At 38.1% G+C, this 21,137-nt stretch overlaps 1 protein-coding gene across 2 annotated transcripts in view; it reads left to right on the forward strand.

The window, feature by feature from the left end:
* The window catches only part of NR2C2 (nuclear receptor subfamily 2 group C member 2), an 80,642-nt gene that overhangs the window by 30,101 nt on the left and 29,404 nt on the right, over positions 1-21,137 (forward strand). For both annotated transcript variants that reach the window (XM_060161088.1, XM_060161087.1), the window contains exon 2: positions 20,480-20,590. In XM_060161088.1, the coding sequence (XP_060017071.1) occupies positions 20,519-20,590 (72 nt within the window). In that variant the 5' untranslated portion in view covers positions 20,480-20,518. The remainder of the gene's footprint in view (positions 1-20,479; positions 20,591-21,137) is intronic.

Raw genomic sequence — 21,137 nt, forward strand, 5'->3', positions numbered from 1 at the left:
AATACCTCTCTGTTTTATATAATTGGGGGTAGTAGTCATTGATTTTGGATCTTTGTTTTTGTGCCAAGAAATTTAGGGCTGTAGTTTTATCTTTTTAAACATACTATCAACTTGAAAATTTTCAAACTGGTTAATCAATTCTGATTTAAGTGAGGTGGATTTATTAATATTGAGGTTTGATTCTTCCACTGGCGTTAGTATAACGAAGAGCTGCCCTTGCCACTCAACAGGAGTAATTCTTTAGGAACATGGACACTTGGCAGTATAAGGTTCTGGTCCTTTGTATGAGGTGAGCGGCCGAGCACTTTCAAGACCAGCAGCCTCCTCTGGCTTCCTCCCTCTGTGGTACAAGTTGCTGCACAAAGAGAGGTTAACTCTTTGCCCATTGACCCTTCACCACACTTATTATTTGGTGGTCCTTTGAAATAAAAATAAAAGGAGGGTGTGGTACATTTCAGTTCAGGCTGGAGGTGTCCCCTGCCTGAAGCCCTTTACCCACTTAGGCAGTTGTTTACATTGTTCATTATTTCACTAGGAATGTTAAGGAGAAGTGGAAGTTCCTGATTGAGATCGTAACATGTTGAGTCTGCAGGATCTGTTATTTCCCCCCCACACACAGGGTGTGAACTTTGTTGCCCTATTAATAACCCATGGGAATGTTGCAGCCAAAAATCAGAATCAAAATAAATTATAGATTTAGAAACTTAATTTTTGCTTATTAGCTGAATGCTTTGGGCATTCTGTTCAACCTAGATGTTCATCCTTTACCGAATGATTGCATGTTAACACAGAAATTTTTCCTAAAAATTATTCCCCCAAAAATGCTGCCAAGGCAGTGGCATGTTATGGTGAAATAGAGAAGGTTCTCACTCCAGGTTAAAATGGTATGTACTTTCCCATCAGCCACATATACTCGTGTGTCAGTGGAGGCAATATGCCTTGGTTTATTTATATGATAAACTGCCAAGGCAGGTGTTGTGCATACCTGCAGGATGTTTAACTAGCAGATAGTTACAAGAGTGGAGTAAAACAAAAAGAGGTCTAGGCAGAGTCCCAGCATCAGGACTGTAAAAAAGACGACTTCTTTATTCTTGAAGTTAAAAAGTACTCATTCTTTAACTAGTCATTTTGGGCCTGATATGTGCCTGGCCTTAGGAGTAAAAGGAACTGTTCCTTCCTGCCCTCTGAGGTAGACTTGAGCAGGTACTATGAGGGGCCCTGTGGAGAGTGCTAAGATACAGGCACTCTGGGAGCCCAAAGCAGGACTCGTTCACCAATCCGGGGGGTCAGAGACAGCTGACCAGACGAGCTGGTCTTTCATGAACTCTTTAGACAGTAAACATTTGTGTGTTGGGTAAAGCATGGTTAACTTTAGAAAGGATGTGAAATGGAAGTGCCGATTTTACCCTTTAAGTGTGAGTCAGACACCATGCCCTGGAAGACCTGTATCCAAATGTATTTTCACACTCTGCTTGCTCATGTTTTAATTGAGTCCTTTGGAGTAGCTGTTTCCGTGTCAAAGTGCAAGCGCTCTGGCCAGGTATAATACACACCTGGGTGTTGCTGGGCGTTTACACTTCACTGTGAACTAAATGAGCGTGTCCTTTGCAGCTGGAGCAAATTGAAGGGGTAGAAAGTAAGCTAAGGCAGAGGGCCAAGACCTACTTCAGGCACTGAAAAGGTAGGCAGGAAAGGATGGAAAGGAGATGCTTCTGCCGGTCAGAAATGCATCTAATATTTTTATGTCATTGACTTTTTTTTTTTTTTTGCGGTACATGGGCCTCTTACTGTTGCGGCCTCTCCCGTTGCGGAGCACAGGCTCCGGACGCGCAGGCTCAGCGGCCATGGCTCACAGGCCCAGCCGCTCTGAGGCATGTGGGATCTTCCCAGACCAGGGCACGAACCCTTGTCCCCTGCCTCGGCAGGCGGACTCCGAACCACTGCGCCACCAGGGAAGCCCCTGTCATTGACTTTTTATCATTGTGCTAAATGATATTCAACAGAATGCTTCAGGAAAAAAAGTGGACTTCCTGCTTTGATGTCTGTTCATAATATTAGGCTCAAAGTTCACACAGCTGCAAGAATTTCTGGGCGATCCCATCAAGACATCACTTTGCCTTCAAGCCAGATCATATCTAAACTGCCCGTGGTGCCAGTAGAACACACCTTCTTTCTAAAGGCCACAGGAGTAGGGGATCCCAGGTATTTTCCCACTTACCTGTCACTTCTGGAGTTAAGCATCCTTCCCTTGAATCCCAGGGATATTTAAGACTGTTCACCCAATCTAAATTTATTACTGAGGGACTTCCCTGGTGGTCCAGTGGGTGAGACTCCGCGCTCCCACTGCAGGGGGCCCGGGTTCCGTCCCTGGTTGAGGAACTAGATCCCGCATGCATGCCGCAACTAAGAGTTCACATGCCACAACTAAGAAGACTGCGTGCCTCAACTAAGACCTGGTGCAGCCTAAATAAATAAATAAATATTTTTAAAATAAATTTATTACTGAGCCCATCGCCAGCATGACCCTTGCCCCCTCTCAGCAAATCTGTGGAGGTCTTTGGGATTCTCATATAAAAGTAATCATAAAATTTGCAAGCGTATTCCTTAACGTGGGGCAACCAGAGTCCAGGGGGTTTAAACTGGAGCTCAGGCAGGGTAAGAAAGCTGGCAAATAGTCTTGGCACCCAACCCGCACTTCCTCCCCTGTAGCTGTCCACCCACCGCCGCAGTTGCTGGAAGGCAGGGCCACTTCTGGTTGCTGTGCACACCCAGTGCACAGCCCCAGGGTGGCACAGGGTCAGTGCTTAGCAGGTTCCAGTGAAGCGTGGACAAGGGTCACTTTGGCCTACTGACTTAGAAAGTTTCTCTGAGTCCCTGTGAAATACTTTTTGAATACTGTTATTCTTTTAAATAAAGTTTTTATTGTATAACATACATAGGTTCACAATTCATAAGTGTGTAACACAGTAAATTATCATAGAGGGAACATTCCCATGTAACCACCACACAGGTTAAGAACAGAATTTCCTGTCCTCTCCCAATCACTGCCCCCACTCTGCTCCCTAAAAATGACCTTTTTTAAAAATTAATTAATTAATTTATATTGGCTGCACCAGATCTTAGTTGCGGCACGTGGGATCTTAGTTGCAGCATGCATGTGGGATCTAGTTCCCCGACCAGAGATCGAACCCGGGTCCGCTGCATTGGGAGTGCGGAGTCTTACCCACTGGATCACCAGAGAAGTCCCAAAAGTTTTTAATTTTGACAAAGTTCGTTTTATCTTTGGTTTCTTTATTTTGCTTTAAGTGTAATAGCTAAGAAATCATTGCCTAAGGCAAGGTCATGAAGATTTACACCTGTGTTTTCTAATTTTTGTGTATAATGTGAGGTATTCTTTCTTATAAAAAGAAAATAAGAATTTTCCATTCAAGAAGCATCTCACTAGTACAATTAATCATGGTAACAAAGATATTTATACACTGTTTATAACTCAGGCTTTAGAAAAAATTTTCAGAAGTTTGTGATAGTATTAATAGTAACTATGTGGTGAATAGAATTAATACTTAACATATTATTTACTAACCCTCTCATCAATCCCATAAAGTAGTAACAATATGTCTATGTTGAATTTGAGAAAACCGAAGTTTAGAGGGTTTAAATGACTTTCTCAGGGTGACAGTATATGTTTCAGACCCTAGGTCTATCTGATTCCATAGCCTATGGGTACTCAAATAATGTTGATTCCTTTAAAACTTCTAAAAAATAAAGTGAGTCAGAAAGGCAGAATATTATTCTATCAGTTAAGAATTCAGAATATCTGAAATGGGTGGAATTAACTTGCAGAGTAATAATAGACTCAACCAGAATTCTAAACGTTCATTACTAAAGAAGGATTTAATGCCTATGCACTGATAAAATGACTGGCCAGCCTTTTCTTCTTAATTACAAATAAACAGAGCTAAGAAATATATGTACATGGATGCTGGGAGATATATTCTGCAAGATTTGAGCCTCATCACATCCTCTCTAAAATGGTTTGTGCCTATTCTGCGTATCTCTTAACCAAGAGAAAACTAATATATACAAAGCATTTTGTAAACGAAAAGTCACTATGAGAATATTGCATTCTGTTGTCTGTTTTTTTTTTTGAGGTACGCGGGCCTCTCACTGTCGCGGCCTCTCCCGCTGCGGGACGCACGGGACGCACAGGCTCAGCGGACATGGCTCACAGGCCCAGCCGCTCCGCGGCACGTGGGATCTTCCTGGATTGGGGCACGAACCCGTGTCCCCTGCATCAGCGGGCGGACTCTCAACCACTGCGCCACCAGGGAAGCCCTCATGCTGTGCTTTATAAAATTGAGATATAATTCACTTACCGTAAAATTCACCCTTTTAAAGTGTACAGTTTAGCAGTTTCGCAAGGTTGTACAGCCATCACCACTGTCTAATTCTAGAACATTTTCATCATTTCAGAAAGAAACTCCAGGGAATTCCCTGGCTGCCCTGTGGTTAGGACTCCACGCTTTCACTGTGAGGGCGTGGGTTCGATCCCTAGTCAGGGAACTAAGATCCCACAAGCCACGTGGTGCGGCTAAAAATAAAAGAAAGAAACTCCATATCTATTAGCAGTTATCTCCCCTTTCCCCCATCCCTTCAGTCCCTGGCACCCACTAATCTACCTTCTATCCCTATGGATTGCCTATTCTGGGCATGTTATAGAAATGAAATCATACAATATATGGTCTTTTGTGACTGATTTCATCCATGTTGTAGCATGTATCGGTACTTCATTCCTTTTTATTGCCAAATAATATTCCATTGCATAGACATACCACATTTTCTTTATTCATTCATCAGTCTATAGATATTTGATTGTTTTTACTTTGGGGCTATTACAAATAATACTGATGTGAACATTTCTACACAAGATTTTTGTAGAGATATGTTTGTCCTTCTCTTGGGTATATACCTAGGAGTGGAATTGTTGGTTTATATGGCAACTCTGTGTAACCTTTGAGAACTGACCACACTGTTTTCCAAAGATGCTGTACCATTCTGTATTCCCTCCAGCAGTGTATTAGAGTTCGTTTTCCCACATCCTTGCCAACACTTGTTATAGTCTCATCTTTTTGATTGTAGCCATCCTAGTGGGTGTGAAGTGGTATCTCATTGTGGGCTTAAATTGAATATCCTTAATAACTAATGATGTTGATCATCTCCTATGGTACTGGTCATTTGTATATCTTCTTGGGAGAAATTTCTACTCAATTTCTTTGCCTCTTTGTTTTTTTTTAAATATTATAATAGTTCTTTATAGTCTATATGTGCATGTCCATGTATCAGATACATGATTTGCAAAATTTTTCTCCCATTTTGTAGGTGTCTTTCCACTTTCTAAATGATGTCCTTTGAAACACAAAACTTTTTAATTTTGATGATGGCTACTTCATCTAATTTTTCTTTTGTTACTTATGCTTTGATATCATATCTAGGAAACCATCACCTAATCCAAGTTCACGAAGAGTTATACCTATGTTTTCTTCTAAGAGTTTTATAGTTTTAGCTCTTACATTTAAATCTTTGATCCATTTTAAGTTAATTTTTTCCCATTTTTTAATTGTAATAAAATACATATAAAATTTACCATTTTAACTATTTTTAAGTATACAGGTCAGTGGTATTAAATACACTCATAATGTTGTGCAACTTTCACCACTATCCATCTCCATAACTTTTCATCTTGTAAAACTGAAACTCTGTACCCAGTAAACACTAATTCCCATTGCCCACTTTTCCTAGTACCTAGGAACCACCACTCTACTTTCTATTGCTATGAATTTGACTACTCTCAATACTTCATATAAGTGAAATCATACAATAGTCGTCTTTTTGTGACTGGCTTATTTCACTTAGCATAATGTCCTCAGAGTTCATCTGTGTTGTAGCATGCGCCAAAATTTCCTCATTTTAAAAAGCTGAATAATATTCCATTGAACGCATATACCACATTTTGCTTATCCATTCATCTGTACATGGATACTTGGGTTGCTTCCACCCCTTGAGTATTATGATCAATGCCGCTGTAAATGTGTGTACAAATCTCTCTTTGAGGCACTGCTTTCAACTCTTTTGTGTATATCCCCAGAAGTGGAATTGCTGGATCATATGGTAATTCTAGTTTAATTTTTTAAGGAACCACAATCCTGTTTTTTGTAGCCGCTGTGCTATTTTATATTCCCACCAGCAGTGCACAAGGGTTCCAATTTCTCTGCATCCTCACCAACACTTGTTATTTTCTGGGGTGTGTTTTTTTGGTTTTGTTTTTGTTTGTTTGTTTTTTGATAGTAGCCATCCTAATGGGTATGAGATGGTATCTCGTAGTTTTGATTTTTATTTCCCCAATGATTAGTGATGTTGAACAGGCTTTCGTGTGCTTATTGGCCATTTGTGTATTTTCTTTGGAGAAATGTCTGTTCAAATCTTTTGCCCATTTTTTAGTCAGGTTGAGTTTTTTTTTTAATGTTGTTGAGTTTTAGAAGTTCTTTATATAATCTGGAAATTAATGCCTTATGAGATACATGATTTGCAAATGTTTTCTCTCATTCTGTAGGTTGCCTTTTTACTCTGTTGATATTGTCTTTCGATGCGCAAATTTTAAAAGTTTTTATGAAGTTCATGTTGTGTGTGGTTTTTCTTCTTTTGTTGCCTGTGCCTTTTGTGTCATATTCATGAAATCATTACCAAATCCAATGTGTGATACTTTTCTCCCATGTTTTCTTCTGAGAGTTTTATAGTTTTAGGTCTTTGATCCATTTTGAGTTAAATTTTGTGTATGGTGTGAGGTAAGAGTCCAGCTTCATTCTTATGCATGTGAATATCCAGTTTTCCTAGTACCATTTGTTGAAAAGAATGTCTTTTCCACATTGAATGGTCTTGGCTCCCTTGTCAAAAAATCATAACGTTATATGCAATGATTTATTTCTGGAATCTTTTTTCCTTTGGTCTGTATGTTTGTCTTTATGTCAGTACCACAGTTTTGTGACTGTAGCTTTGTAGCACGTCTTGAAATCAGGAAGTGATCCAGCTTTGTTCTTTATCAAGGTAGTTTTGTCTATTTGGGATTCCCTTGAGATTCCACATGAAGTTCAGGATGGATTTTTCTATTTCTGCAAAAAAAGAGAAATCATTGAAATTTTGATAGGAATTGCATTGAATCTATAAATCACTTTGGGAAATATTGACATCCTAGCAATATTAAGTCTTCCAACCCCATGAACATGGAAAAGGTTTCCATTTATTCTTTAATTCCTCTCAGCAATGTATTGTAGTTTTTAAGGTACAGATCTTTTACCTTTTACTTCTTCTTTTCCAATTTGGATGCCTTTTCTTTCTTTTGCTTGCCTAATTCCTCTGGCTAGAACTTCTAGTACAATGTTGAGTAGAGGTGGTGAAAGCAGGCATCCTTGCTTTTGTTCCTTATCTTAGAGGAAAAGCTTTCAGTCTTTCACCATTGACTGTGATGTTCACTGTGGGTTTTTCATACATGGCTTTTATTATGTTGAGATAGTCTACTATCCTAATTCCTTGAGTGTTTTTATCATGAAAGGGTGATAAATTTTGTCAAATGCCTTTTCTCCTTCTATTGAGATGATATTGTGGGTTTTTTTCCTTCATTCTGTTAATGCAGTGTATTACAGTGATAGATTCTTACGTGTTGATTCATCCTTGCATTTCAGGAATAAGTTCCACTTGGTCATGGAGTATAGTCTTTTTAATATGCTGCTGATACAAGTTTGCTTGTATTTTGCTGAGGATTCTTGTATCAGAGTTCATGAGGGATATTGGTCTGTAGTTTTCTTGTAGTGTGTTTGCCTGGCTTTGGTATCAGGGTAATGCTGGCCTCAAATGAGTTTGGAAGTGTTCCTTACTCTTCAGTATTTTGGAATAGTTTGAGAATGCTTCTTTAAATGTTTGGAAGAAATGACCAGTGAAGCCTTTGGGTCCAGGGGTTTTCTTTATGGGAAAATTTTTTTTATTATTATTGATTCAGTCTCCTTAGTAGTTATAAGTCTCTTCATGTTTTCTATTTCTTCATGATTTACTCATGGTATGTTTTGTTTCTAGGAGTTTGTTCATTTTGTCTAGGTTGTCCAATTTATTGGCATACAATTACTCTTTCTTATAATGTTTTATATTTCTGTAGAATTGTTAATAATGTCCTCACTTTGATTTCTGATTTCAGTAATTTGAGTCTTCTCTTTTTTTTCCTTAGTCTGTCTAGCTAAAGATTTGTCAATTTTGTTGATCTTTTCAAATAATCAATTTTTAGTTTCATTGATTTTCTGTTTTCTATATTTCTGTTTTCTCTTCTCCTGCCAGCTTTGGATTCAGTTTGTTCTTTTTTTATTCTAGTTGTAAAAGTTAGTTTGCTCATTTGAGATTTTTTTTTTTAATGTAAGTACTTAGAGCTCATAAATTTCCCACTTAACACCACTTTTGCAGTGTCCCCTAAGTTTTGGTATGTTGTGTTTTCGTTTCCATTCATCTCTAAGTTTTTTATAATTACCCTCGTGATTTCCTCTTTGATCCATTGGCTGTTTAAGAATGTGTTATTTAATTTCCACAGATTTGCAATTTTTTGCAGTTTCCTTCTGTTGGTGATTTCTAACTTCATCCTGTTATGGTCAGAGAAGACACTTTGTATGGTATCTGTCTTTTAAAATTTGTTGAGATTTAATTTGTGGCTGAACTTATGGCCTGTCCTGGAGAGTGTCCCATGTGTACTAGAGAAGAATGTGTCTTTGTTGTTTCTGAGTAGAGTGTTCTGTATAGTGTGTTCAATCTAGTTAGTTTTTATTGTGTTAAGTCTTCTATTTCCTCATATATCTTCGGTCTAGTGGTTTTGTCCATTACTGAGATTGGGCTATTGAAGTCTCCAATTATTATTGCAGAACTGTCCATTTCTTCCTTAAGTTCTATCAGTTTGGGCTTCACATATTTTTCTGGTTATTAGGTGTGTAAATGTTTGTGATTGTTATATCTTCTTGCTGTGTTGATCCTCTTATTAGTATCCTTCTTTGTCTCTTACAACCTTTTGAAATTTAAAGTCTATTTTGTTTGATTTTAGTACAGCTACCTCTGCTGTCTTTTGGTTTCTATTCGCATGGTCTTTTTCCTTTCATTTTCAGTCTATTTGTATCTTTGGCTCTAAAGTGAGTCTCTTATAGGCAGCATACAGTTGGAACACAGTTTCTCTATAATATTCTGCCGTTATCTCCTGATTAGAGAGTTTAATCCATTTGCATTTAAATATTTACTAATGAGGAGGGACTTCTGTCATTTTGCTCTTCGTTTTATATATGCCTTACAGCTTTTTCTGTCCTTCATTTCCTGCATTCCTGTCTTCTTTATGTTTAGTTGATTTTTTTGGTATTGAAATGTTTAAATCATTTCTCATTTTTTTGTATATATTCTATAGCTGTTTTCTTCATGGTTACCATGGGGATTACATATAACATCCTAAAGTTACAGATTCACTCTAGTTTGAATTTATACCAACTTAACTTCAATCACACAGAAAAACATTCTTGCTTTACAGCTCTGTCCCCACCCCTTTCAGTTGTTGTTGTCACAGATTACATCTTTATGCATTGTGTGCCCAAAAACATAAGCTAATAATTCTTTTAAATACATTAGTCTCCTATGTAGAAAACAAGAGTTAAAGTCACAACAGTACTAGCTTTTACACTGATAATTGAGGGTTTTTTTTTTCTTTAAATGTATTTGTAGAAAATAAAAAGTATAGTTGTAAACCATCACTACAATAATACTAGCTTTTATAATTGCCCACGTACCTACCTGTATTGAAATCTTTATTTCTCCAATGTCCTAGTGTTTTTTCCTTTCACCTTGCAGGACTCCCTTGAGCATTTCTTGCAGGGCAAAGCTAGTGATCACAAATTCCCTTACCTTTTGTTTATCTGGGAATGTCTTGGTTTCTCCCTCTGTTTTAAAAATATGTATTTATTTATCTGTTTATTTTAATTGAGGTATAGTTGATTTACAATGTTGTGTTTCTGGCGTACAGCAGAGTGATTCAGTTTTTTTTATATATATTCTTTTTCATATTCTTTTCCATTATGGTTTATTACAGGATATTGAATATAGTTCCCTGTGCTATACAAAAGGACCTTGTTGTTTATCTATTTTATATATGTAAATATATGTAGTATATATATGTGTGTGTGTGTATAGTTTGCGATAAAAGAAATTTTCACGTATTGAGATACAGGGAAGTCATTCTGGCTTATGCATGAGTTAACCTGAATTTTATGCTAACTAAAATAGCCTGTTTGTGGCGTATCAAACATACATTGTACATATGCTTTAATTATTAAAGAAAAGGGCACACTGACCAGAAGTAAAGAATGTCCATGTCAAAAATAAAGATTCCTCTCTTCCTTAGGTGCCAATGCTGGGCCTTCTTTGATGATAAAACTCCCTTCCCAGGTGCCAAGGCCATGCTGACTTACTGATCACTGATCTTTGTGGGGTCTTTTGTTTTTAAACCTTGAAGAAATGTAATGTTCTTTGTTCTGACAAGATATAAAACTGTGCTGGAAACCATGCTTCTCCAGAGGAGCTTCTCAGACTAATCTGGGAAGCTGGCTTTTGGGCTTGTCCTTAGTTTGGCTCAAATAAAACTCTTCTTACTATAGATTCTTTATTGATTATTTTCATTGACACTTGTATCTGCTAATCCCAAACTCCTAATTTATCCCCTTCCCCTTTGGTAACCATAAGTCTGTTTTCTACGTCTGTGAGTCTGCTTCTGTTTTGTAAATAAGTTCATTTGTATCATTTTTTTTAAAGATTCCACATATAAGTGATATCATATGCTGTTTCTCTTTCTCTTTCTCACTTACTTCACTTAGTATGATAATCTCTAGGTCCATCCATGTTGCTGCAAATGGCATTATTTCATTCTTTTTTATGGCTGAGTTGTATTCCACTACACACACACACACACACACACACACACACACACACACACACACTGCATCTTCTTTATCCATTCATCTGTTGATGGACATTTAGGTTGCTTCCATGTCTTGGCTATTGTAGTGTTGCTGTGAACATTGGGGTGATGTTTCTTTTTGAATTAGAGTTTTCACCAGATACATGCCTAGGAGTGCGGTTGCTGGATCATATGGCAACTCTTTCTTTTAGTTTTTTAGCAAACCTCCATGCTGTTTTCCACAGTAGCTGCACCAATTTACATTCCTACCAACAGTGTAGGAGGGTTGTCTTTTCTCCACACCCTCTCCAGCATTTATTATTTGTAGACTTTAAAAAAATTTTTTATTTATTTTTATTTTTGGTTGTGTTGGGTCTTTGTTGCTGCACAGGGACTTTCTCTAGTTGCGGCGAGCGGGGGCTACTCTTCATTGCAGTGCACGGGCTTCTCATTGTGGTGGCTTCTCTTGTGGAGCACAGGCTCTAGGCACGTGGGCTCAGCAGTTGTGGCTTGCAGACTCTAGAGCGCAGGCTCAGTAGTTGTGGCGCACAGGCTTAGTTGCTCCAAGGCATGTGGGATCTTCCCGGATCAGGCCTCGAACCCATGTCCCCTGCATTGGCAGGCGGATTCTTAACCAGTGTGCCACCAGGGCTTCTATTTGTAGACTTTTTAATGATGACCATTCTGACTAGTGTGAGGTGATACCTCATTATAGTTTTGATTTGCATTTCTCTAATAATTAGCGATGTTGAGCATCTTTTCATGTGCCTATTGGCCAACTGTATGGTTTTCTTTGGAGAAATATCTATTTAGGTCTTCTGCCCATTTTTTGACTGGGTTGTTTGCCTTTTTCTGTTATTGAGTTGTATGAGCTGTTTGTATATTTTGGAAATTAAGCCCTTGTCAGTCATATCATTTGCAGGTATTTTCTTACAGTCCGCAGGTTGTCTTTTTGTTTTGTTTATGGTATACTTTGCTGTGCAAAAGCTTGTACGTTTTATTTTTGTTTTTATTTCTATTGTCTTGGGAGACTGACCTCAGAAAACATTGCTACGATTTATGTCAGAGAATGTTTTGCCTATGTTCTTTTCTAGGAGTTTTATGGTGTCATGTTTTATATATGTCTTTAAGCCATTTTGAGTTTATTTTTGTGTAGGGTGTGAGGGAGTGTTCTAACTTTGTTGAGTTACATGCGGCTGCCCAGTTTTCCCAACACCACTTGCTGAAGAGAGTCCTTTCTTCATTGTGTATTCTTGCCTCCTTTGTCGAAGATTAATTGACCACAGGTGTGTGGGTTTATTTCTGGTTGATCCATATGTCTGCATTTGTGCCAATATCATGAGATTTTGATTACTCTTGCTTTGTAGTATTGGCTGAAATCTGGGAGGATTATGCTTCCAGCTTTATTCTTTTTTCCTCAGGATTGCTTTGGCAGTTCTGGGTCTCTTTTTTTTTTTTTTTTTTTTGTGGTACGCAGGCCTCTCACTGTTGTGGCCTCTCCCGTTGCAGAGCTCAGGCTCCGGATGCGCAGGCTCAGCAGCCATGGCTCATGGGCCCAGCTGCTCCGTGGCATGTGGGATCTCCTGGACCGGGGCACGAACCCATCTCCCCTGCATCAGCAGGCGGACTCAACCACTGCGCCACCAGGGAAGCCCTCTGGGTCTTTTATGGTTCCATAAAATTTATAGGAGTATTCGTTCTAGTTCTGTGAAAAATGTCATGGGTAATTTGATAAGCATTGCATTAAATCTGTAGATTGCTTTGCGTAGTGTGGCCACTTTAATAATATTAATTCTTCCAATCCAAGAACATGGGATATCTTTCCATTTCTTTGCATTATCTTCAAATTCCTTTATCAGTGTTTTATAGTTCTCAGCATGTAAGTCTTTCACCTCCTTGGTCAGGTTTATTCCTAAATATTTTACTTTTTAATGCGATTTTTAAAGGGTTTTTTTTTTTTACGTTCTAATATTTCATTGCTAGTGTAAAGAAATATAACTGATTTATGTATGTTAACCTTGTATCCCTGCTACCTTGCTGAATTCACTTATCACTTCTAGTAGTTTTTATGTGGAGTCTTGAGGGTCTTCTGTATCTTAGTACCATGTCATCTGCGTATAATGACAATTTTACCTCTTCCTTCCCGTTTGGATACCTTTTATTTCTTTTTCTTGTCTGATTGTTGTGGCTAGGACTTCCAAAACTTGTTGAATAGAAGTGGTAAGAGTGGGCATCCTTGCTTTATTCCAGATTTTAGCAGGAAGGCTTTCAGCTTTTCACCATTGAGTATTATGTAGGCTGTGGGTTTGTCATAAATAGCTTTTATTATGTTGAGATATGTTCCCTCTATTACTTGGCAAGAGTTTTTATTATGAATGGATGTTGAATTTTATCAAATGCCTTTTCTGTGTATATTGAGATGATCATGTGGTTTTGTCTTTTCTTTTGTTGATGTATTGTATCACACTGATTCATTTATGTATGTTGAACCATTCTTGTGACCCTGGGATGAATCCAAGTTGGTTGTGGTGTATGATCTTTTTTATGTATTGTTGGGTTCAGTTTGCTAATATTTTGTTGAGAATTTTTGCATCTGTACTCATCAAAGATATTGGCCTGTAATTTTCTTTTTTGGTGGTGTCTTTGTCTGGTTTTGGCATCAGGGTGAGGTGGCTTTCTAGAACGACTTTGGGAGTGTACCCTCCTCTTCACTCTTTTGGAAGAGTTTGAGAATGATTGGTGTAAGTTCTTTTAATGTTTTGTAGAATTCCCCAGTGAAGCCATCTGGTCTTCGACTTTTGTTTGCAGGGAGTTTTTTAAATTACGGATTCTATTTCACGTCTAGTAATCAGTCTGTTCAAATTATTTCTTCTCGATTCAGTTTTGGTGGGCTGTATGTTTCTAGAAACCTGTCCATTTCTTCTAGGTTGTCCAATTTGTTGGCATATAGTTGTATTCTTTTATGTTTTTTTTGTATTTCTGTGGTATCAGTTTTTACTTGTCCTCTTTCGTTTATTTTGTTTATTGGGTCCTCTCTCTTTTCTTTATGGTGAGCCTGGCTAGAGGTTTGTAGATTTTGTTTACCCTTTCAAAAACCCAGCTCTTGGTTTGATTGTTCTTTTTCTGTTGTTTTTTTAATCTCTGTTTATTTCCTCTCTGGTCTTTATTATTTTCTTCCTTCTGCTGACTTAAGGTTTTGTTTGTTCTCCTTTTTCTAATTCTTTTAGATGGCAGGTTAGGATGCTTATTTGAGATTTTTCTTGTATTTTGAGGAAAGCCTGTATTGCTATGAACTTTCTTCTAAGGACAGTTTTTGCTGCCTCCCATAGATTTTGTATGGTTGTGTTATCATTGTCATTTATTTCAACATATGTTCTGATTTCATCGTTGACCTATTGATTTTTTAGCACCATGTTGTTTAGTCTCCATGTAATCGTTGTTTTTTTTTTCTCATTTCTCTTTCTGTGGTTGATTTCTAGTTTTGTGCTGCCATTGTGGTCAGAAAAGATGCTTGAAATGATTTCTATCCTCTTAAATTTGTTGAGACTTGTTACGTGTCCTAGTGTATGGTCTATCCTAGAGAAAGTTCCACGTGCACTTGAAAAGAATATGTATTCTGGGTTTTTTTGATGTAGTGTCCTGAAAATATCAATTAAGTCTAACTGTTCTATTGTGTCATTTAGGATCTCTGTTGCTTTATTGATTTTTCTGTCTGGACGATCTGTCCACTGATGTCAGTGAGGTGTTAAAATTTCCTACTATTACTGTGTTCTCATCAGTTTCTCCATTTATATCTGTTAGTATTTGTTTTATCTATATAGGTGCTCCTATATTGGGTGCATATGTTAATGAGCATAATAGCCTCTTCTTGTATTGATCCTTTTATCATTATATAGTGTCCTTCTTTGTCTTTCTTTATGGATTTTGTTCTAAAGTCTGTTTTGTCTCATATGAGTATTGCTGCCCCTGCTTTCTTCTGATTTCCGTTTGCATGAAATATCTTTTTCCATCCCTTCACTTTCAATCTATGTGTGTTCTTCACTCTAAAGGGTTCCTTGTAGGAAGCATATTGTAGGCTCTTATTTTATTATCCAGTCTACCACTCTGTGTCATTTGATGGGGGCATATAATTTAAGGTAAATATTAATAGATATATATTTATTGCGATTGTAAATGTTTTCCAGTTGATTTTATATTTCTTCTTCGTTCCTTTTTTTTGTTTTTCCTTTTGTGGTTTGATGGTTTTCTTTTATATTATGCTTGTGTTTTCTTATTTTTAGTTTTTGTGAATAATGTTTTTGATTTGTGGTTACCCTGTTTTTCAGGTATGCTAACCTATTACTGTTATCTACTTGCTTTAGACTGGTTGTCATATAGGCTCCAAATACATTCTAAAAAAAAAAATCTACAATTTCTTACTCCCTTCCCCACATTTTATGATTTTTATGTCCTCTTTTTTTTTTTTTTTTTTTTGCGGTACGCAGAGCTCTCACTGTTGTGGCCTCTCCCGTTGCGGAGCATAGTCTCTGGACGCGCAGGCTCAGCGGCCATGGCTCATGGGCCCAGCCGCTCCACGGCATGTGGGATCTTCCCGGACCAGGGCACGAACCCGTGTCCCTTGCATCGGCAGGCAGACTCTCAACCACTGCGCCGCCAGGGAAGCCCCTATGTCCTCTTTTATATCTTCATGTTTATGCTTTTGCTGTTCATTGTAGTTATCACTTTCACCCCCCAAATTTTTTTAAAATTTTTTTATCTGCATACTGGCTTATTTAAGTGATATACTTTTCAATTATGTTTTTTTAAGTAATTTATTTATCTGTCTATTTATTTTTGACGGTGTTGGGTCTTCATTGCTGTAGATGGGCTTTCTCTAGTTGCAGCAAGTGGGGAGTACTCTTTGTTGCGGTGTGTGGGCTTATTGCGGTGGCTTCTCTTGTTAAGGAGCATGGTCTCTAGGCACGTGGGCTTTGGTAGTTGTGGCATGCAGACTCTAGAGCACAGGCTCAGTAGTTGTGGCACACGGGCTTAGTTGCTCTGCGACGTATGGTATCTTCCCAGACCAGGCTCGAACCCCTGTTCCCTGCATTGGCAAGCGGATTCTTAACCACTGCGCCACCAGGGAAGGCCCCAATTGTGGGTTTTTTTTTTTTTTCTTTCCTATAGATTCTTGCTGCTGCTGCTGCTGCTGCTTTTTTTTTTTTTTTTTTTTTTTTTTGCTTCTATCTTATTTAGAGAAGACTTTTTTATATTTCTTTCAGGTTAAAAGTTTAGTATTGCTGTATTCTTTTAGTTTTTGCTTGTCTGAGAAATTCTTTGACTCTCCTTCTATTCTAATGATAATCTTGTTGTGTAGAGTATCCTACGATGCAGGTTTTTCCCTTTTAGGACTTTGAATTTATCTTGCCACTCCCTTCTGACCCGCAGCATTTCTGTAGAGAAATCACCAGATAGCCTTAAGGGGGTTCCCTTATAAAATTAACTCTTTGTTTTTCTCTTGCTGTGTTTAGAGTCCTCTCTTTATCTTTAACTTTTGCCGTTTTAATTATAATCTCCCTCACTTTTGAAGGATAGTTTTGCCGGGTATGCTATTTTGGGTTGACAGGTTTCTTTTCTTTGAGCACTTTGACTGTATTGGCCAACTGCCTTCTGGCCTCCAAAGTTTCTCCTGAGAAACCTGCAAATAGTCTAATTGCAGGTCCTTTGTATGTGATAGTTTGCTTCTCTCTTACTGTTTTCAAGATGTTCACTTCTTGTCTTTTGAAAGTTTGATTATAATGTCTTGATTTCGGTCTCTTTGAGTTCCTATTACTTGGAGTTTGGTGGGCTTGGATGTTTATGTTCATGTCTTTGATCAAATTTGGGAAGTTTTCAGACATTATTTCTTCATATATTCTTTGCTCACCCCCTTTTTGTCCTCCAGACTCCCACAATGCTATGTTGGTCTACTTTTTGGTATCCTGTAGGCCTCACAGGCACTGGTCAGTTTTCTTCTATCTTTTTTCTTTCTGTTCCTCAGACTCACTACTTTCTATCAAGGTAACTGATTCTTCTGCTTGTTCAAATCTTCCTTTGAATCCTTTTAGTGAATTTTTCATTTCAGTTATTGTAGTTTTCAGCTCCAAAAAATTTTTTTTGGTTTCTTTCTAGGTTTTATATCTGTTTATTGGTATTTCCATTTTGTTCTTACATCGTTTGTTGAGTTTTCCACGTCTTCCTTTAGTTCAGTCTTTGTCTAATACATTTGACATGAGATCTTTTTCAGGGATAACTTACATTGATTTTTTTTTTCCTTTGAATGGATCATAATTTCTTGTTTCTTTGTATGCCATGTGGTTTTGTTGTTGTTGTTGAAACAACATTTGAATCTGGACATTTAAATCTAATAATGTGGTAACTGTGGAAATCAGATTCTCTCCCTTTCCAAATATTTACTGTTTCTTGTTACTTTATTGTTTTTGTTGTAAGCTGTTTTCCAAGGAGCATCCTGACATGTAAACTTAACGTCTTTTCTAGGGTCTTTTCTGAACCTGTGCCTTTCTCTGAGCATGTGTATTTACTTTCTAATTGTCCCTGTATATGCAGTTAGTTTTGAATGTCCTTGTCTTTAATGTCTGGTTCCCAATAGAGGATAAAGAGAAAAATGGGGAGGTGGGGGAAGCAATCCAGTCTTTTAAGTCCCCTGGAAATCACTTCAGCAGAAATGGAGGGGCTTGCAACAGTAGGAAGAAGTACGAAGACAATGGATACCCCTTCTTTGTCTGCACCTGTGGGATCAGAGGAAGCAATCATTGATTGGAGCACAGATCCCCAGTATTTGGAGGACAAGGGCCCTTTTTACCCACCCTGGCTCCCACAAGCTGTGTGCAAGCTGCTTCTGGAACATGTGCACAGGTGCCTGTTATAGGGTAGATGTGGGGAATGGGTAGCTGCTGCTACTGTGCTAGGAGCTGGAGTTGACCAAAATTAACTGCAATTTATGGTCCAAGGCTTACCCTGGAAATTGCAAGCCTCCAGTAGACTCCTGAGTTCCAAATAGTTACATCAGACAGATTCCACTAGTGCAATTGTGGTCTAGGTAGGGAAAGAGATTCCTGGTGCTTCCTACTCCACCATCTTCCCAGAATTCTCTCTCTTGAGTTAATTGTTTTCCATATAGTAGGAGGGAGGGGTCCAGTTTCATTCTTCTATGTTGTGTCCAGTTGTTCCATTACCATTTGTTGAAAATACTGTTCTTTCCCCATTGAATTGGCACGCCACTTTTGTCAAAAATCATCTGACCACATATGGGAGGGTTTATTTCTGGGCTCTTTGTTCTTTTTTGTTGGTCATTGTGTCTGTTTTTATGCCATTGCCAACAGTTTTGATTACTGTAGCTTTATAATAAGTTTTGAAGCCAAGAAGTGTGAGTCCTCCAACTTTGTTCTTTTTCAAGATTGTTTGGCTATTCTGGGTCCCTTGCATTTCCATGAGTTTTAGGATGAGCTTGTCAATTTATGCAATGTAGACAGCTAGAATTTTGATAGCAACTATATTAAATCTGTTGATCAATTTGTGTAATATTGTCATCTTAACAATATTAAATCTTCTGATGAATGAACACAGATGTCATCTAGGTCTTCTTTAATTTCTTTCAACAGTGTTTTGTAGTTTTCAGTATACAAATACTACACTTTTGTTAAATTTATTCCTAACTATTTTCTTGTGTTTGATGCTATGGTCAGTGGGATTGTTCCTTTAATTTTATTTTCTGATTGCTCTTTGCTAACTTATAGAAAGATAACTTATTTTTATATGTTGATCTTGTATTCTGCAACCTTGAAACTCATTTACTAGCGCTAATAGTTTTTTTGTGGATTCTTTCAGATTTTCTGTGTGCAAGATCGTATCATCTGCAAAAAGAGATAGTTTTTCTTCTTTCCAAATCTGGCTGCTTTTGTTTCTTTCTCTTTCCTAATTGCCCTGTCTAGAACTTCCAGTACAGTGTCAAGTAGACATGGTGAAAGCAGACATCTTTGTCTTGTTCCTGATCTTAGGAGAAAGCTTTCAGTCTTCCATCACTAAGTATTATGTTAGCTGTATTTTATAGATACTCGTTATCAGATTGATGGAATATCAGTACTTCTATTCTTTTTTTAAATATGTACTTTATTTTATTTTTGGTTGCATTGGGTCTTTGCTGCTGCAAGCAGGCTTTCTCTAGTTGCAGTGAGCAGGGGCTACTCTTCGTTGCCGTGCACAGGCTTCTCATTTCAGTGGCTCCTCTTGTTGCAGAGCACGGGCTCTAGGCACGCGGGCTTCAGTAGTTGTGGTGCGCAGGCTCAGTAGTTGTGGTGCACAGGCTTAGTTGCTCCTCAGCATGTGGGATCTTCCCAGACCAGGGCTCGAACCCCTGTCCCCTGCATTGGCAGGCGGATTCTTAACCACTGCGCCACCGGGGAAGCCTAGTACTTCTGTTCTTACTTTCGTGAGTGTTTTTATCATGAAAGAGTGTTGAATTTTGTCAAATGCTTCTTCTGTACGTTGAGATGATCATTTGGCTTTTGTCCTCTGTTCTTGGGTGTGTTATATTGTTTGATTCATATGCTGAACCAACCTTGCATTCCTGGGATAAACCCCACTTAGTCATAGTGTATGATTCTTTATATGCTTCTGGATTCATTTTGCTAGGGTTTTGTTGCAGATTGTTGCATCTATATTCATAAGGAATATTGATCTGTAGTTTTCTTGTGATGTCTGTCTGGTTTTGGTATCAGGTAATCCTGGCCTCATAGAATGAATTGGGAAGTGTTGCTTCCTCCTCCTCCTCCTCTTCTTCTTTTTCCTTTTTTTGTTTTTTGTTTTTTTGAAGTTTGAAAAACATTGGTTCATGATATACTTTTATTCAAGGAAAAATAATATCTGCTCACTTCAGGTGCCCAAGTGACCATTCAGAACCTTGAACCTTGACTTTAGTGGGTATTGACCTTGTGTTATTGATGAGCTTTTTCCGATTTCATCCCAGTGAGGATGGGAGGTTGCCAGACTCTTTCACAAGTATTAATCCCAGTAGTTTCCAGTGTAATTCTGGTTGTTTGCCATCCTCAACAGTATTGTGAGAGCCTGTCTTCTGGAACCTGTCATCTTAAAGGAGTGCTTTATAGCTGGCCTTAGAGACAGTGAAAAAAATTCAAAGATGATCTCTAAGAAGTTATTTTGGTAGCTTTTTATTTTATTGATGCTGTGCAGAGCAGACCTGAAAATACCTTTCATTTTTTTCTTGCATTTTCAACATTAGAAACAGCTATTGTAGCTGTTTCTTAGGATCATTCTGTGGAAATATCTCATTGATTCCTTTGTCATCGAAAACTATACAATTTTATCACTCAAAAAGCTACAGTGAAAGCAAGAGGCATGGTCCTCAAACCACCACTGGGCATCTTTCTAAGCCCCCTTGTGATGCAGCCCTCTTCTCACCCACAGGTACCACGTACACAGACTTCTCGGCCGGAATCTCCAGGGATGACCAGCCCCTCCCCGCGCATCCAGATAATCTCCACTGATTCTGCGGTAGCCTCACCTCAGCGCATTCAGGTACCTGCACCAGTCCCACTTGGTTCCAGCCACCTGCCTGAGGGCAGACCTGCCTTCCCTGAATCGTTTCTGAAAACAAACCTGCCTAAGGGTTTCACTAAGGAGCTGTGCTTCTTAGGCATCAAGTATAGTACAATCTCACTTATTTTTTAAAAGATAAAAGAAGAAAGATTTTACATTTACTAAGCTGACTTACTTTCAATCTAAAAGTCTGAACTGTCACTTCAAACTATTGGAATGAAGTACCATTTATTACTTATGTGCTTCAAAATTGAGAGGTAGTATGTCTTAGTCGTTAAGAGTGTGGACCTCCACTTGAAGTCAAATCCAGTGCCCCATTTTATAGCTTTTCTAATGTCTCACTGTTTCCATTTAGAAAATGTACATAATAGTAGTACTTATCTCATAAGGTTATTAGGAAGAATCAGTGACTATTGCTTGTAAAATGCTTGAAACGGTGCTTGGCACATAATAACATTCGGTATGTACTAATTATCTATAATAACTATTATTGCTAGTATTGTTGTTAACTAATTGATGATATTCA

Source organism: Lagenorhynchus albirostris, chromosome 10 (assembly GCF_949774975.1).
Source record: "Lagenorhynchus albirostris chromosome 10, mLagAlb1.1, whole genome shotgun sequence".
NCBI lineage: Eukaryota > Metazoa > Chordata > Mammalia > Artiodactyla > Delphinidae > Lagenorhynchus > Lagenorhynchus albirostris.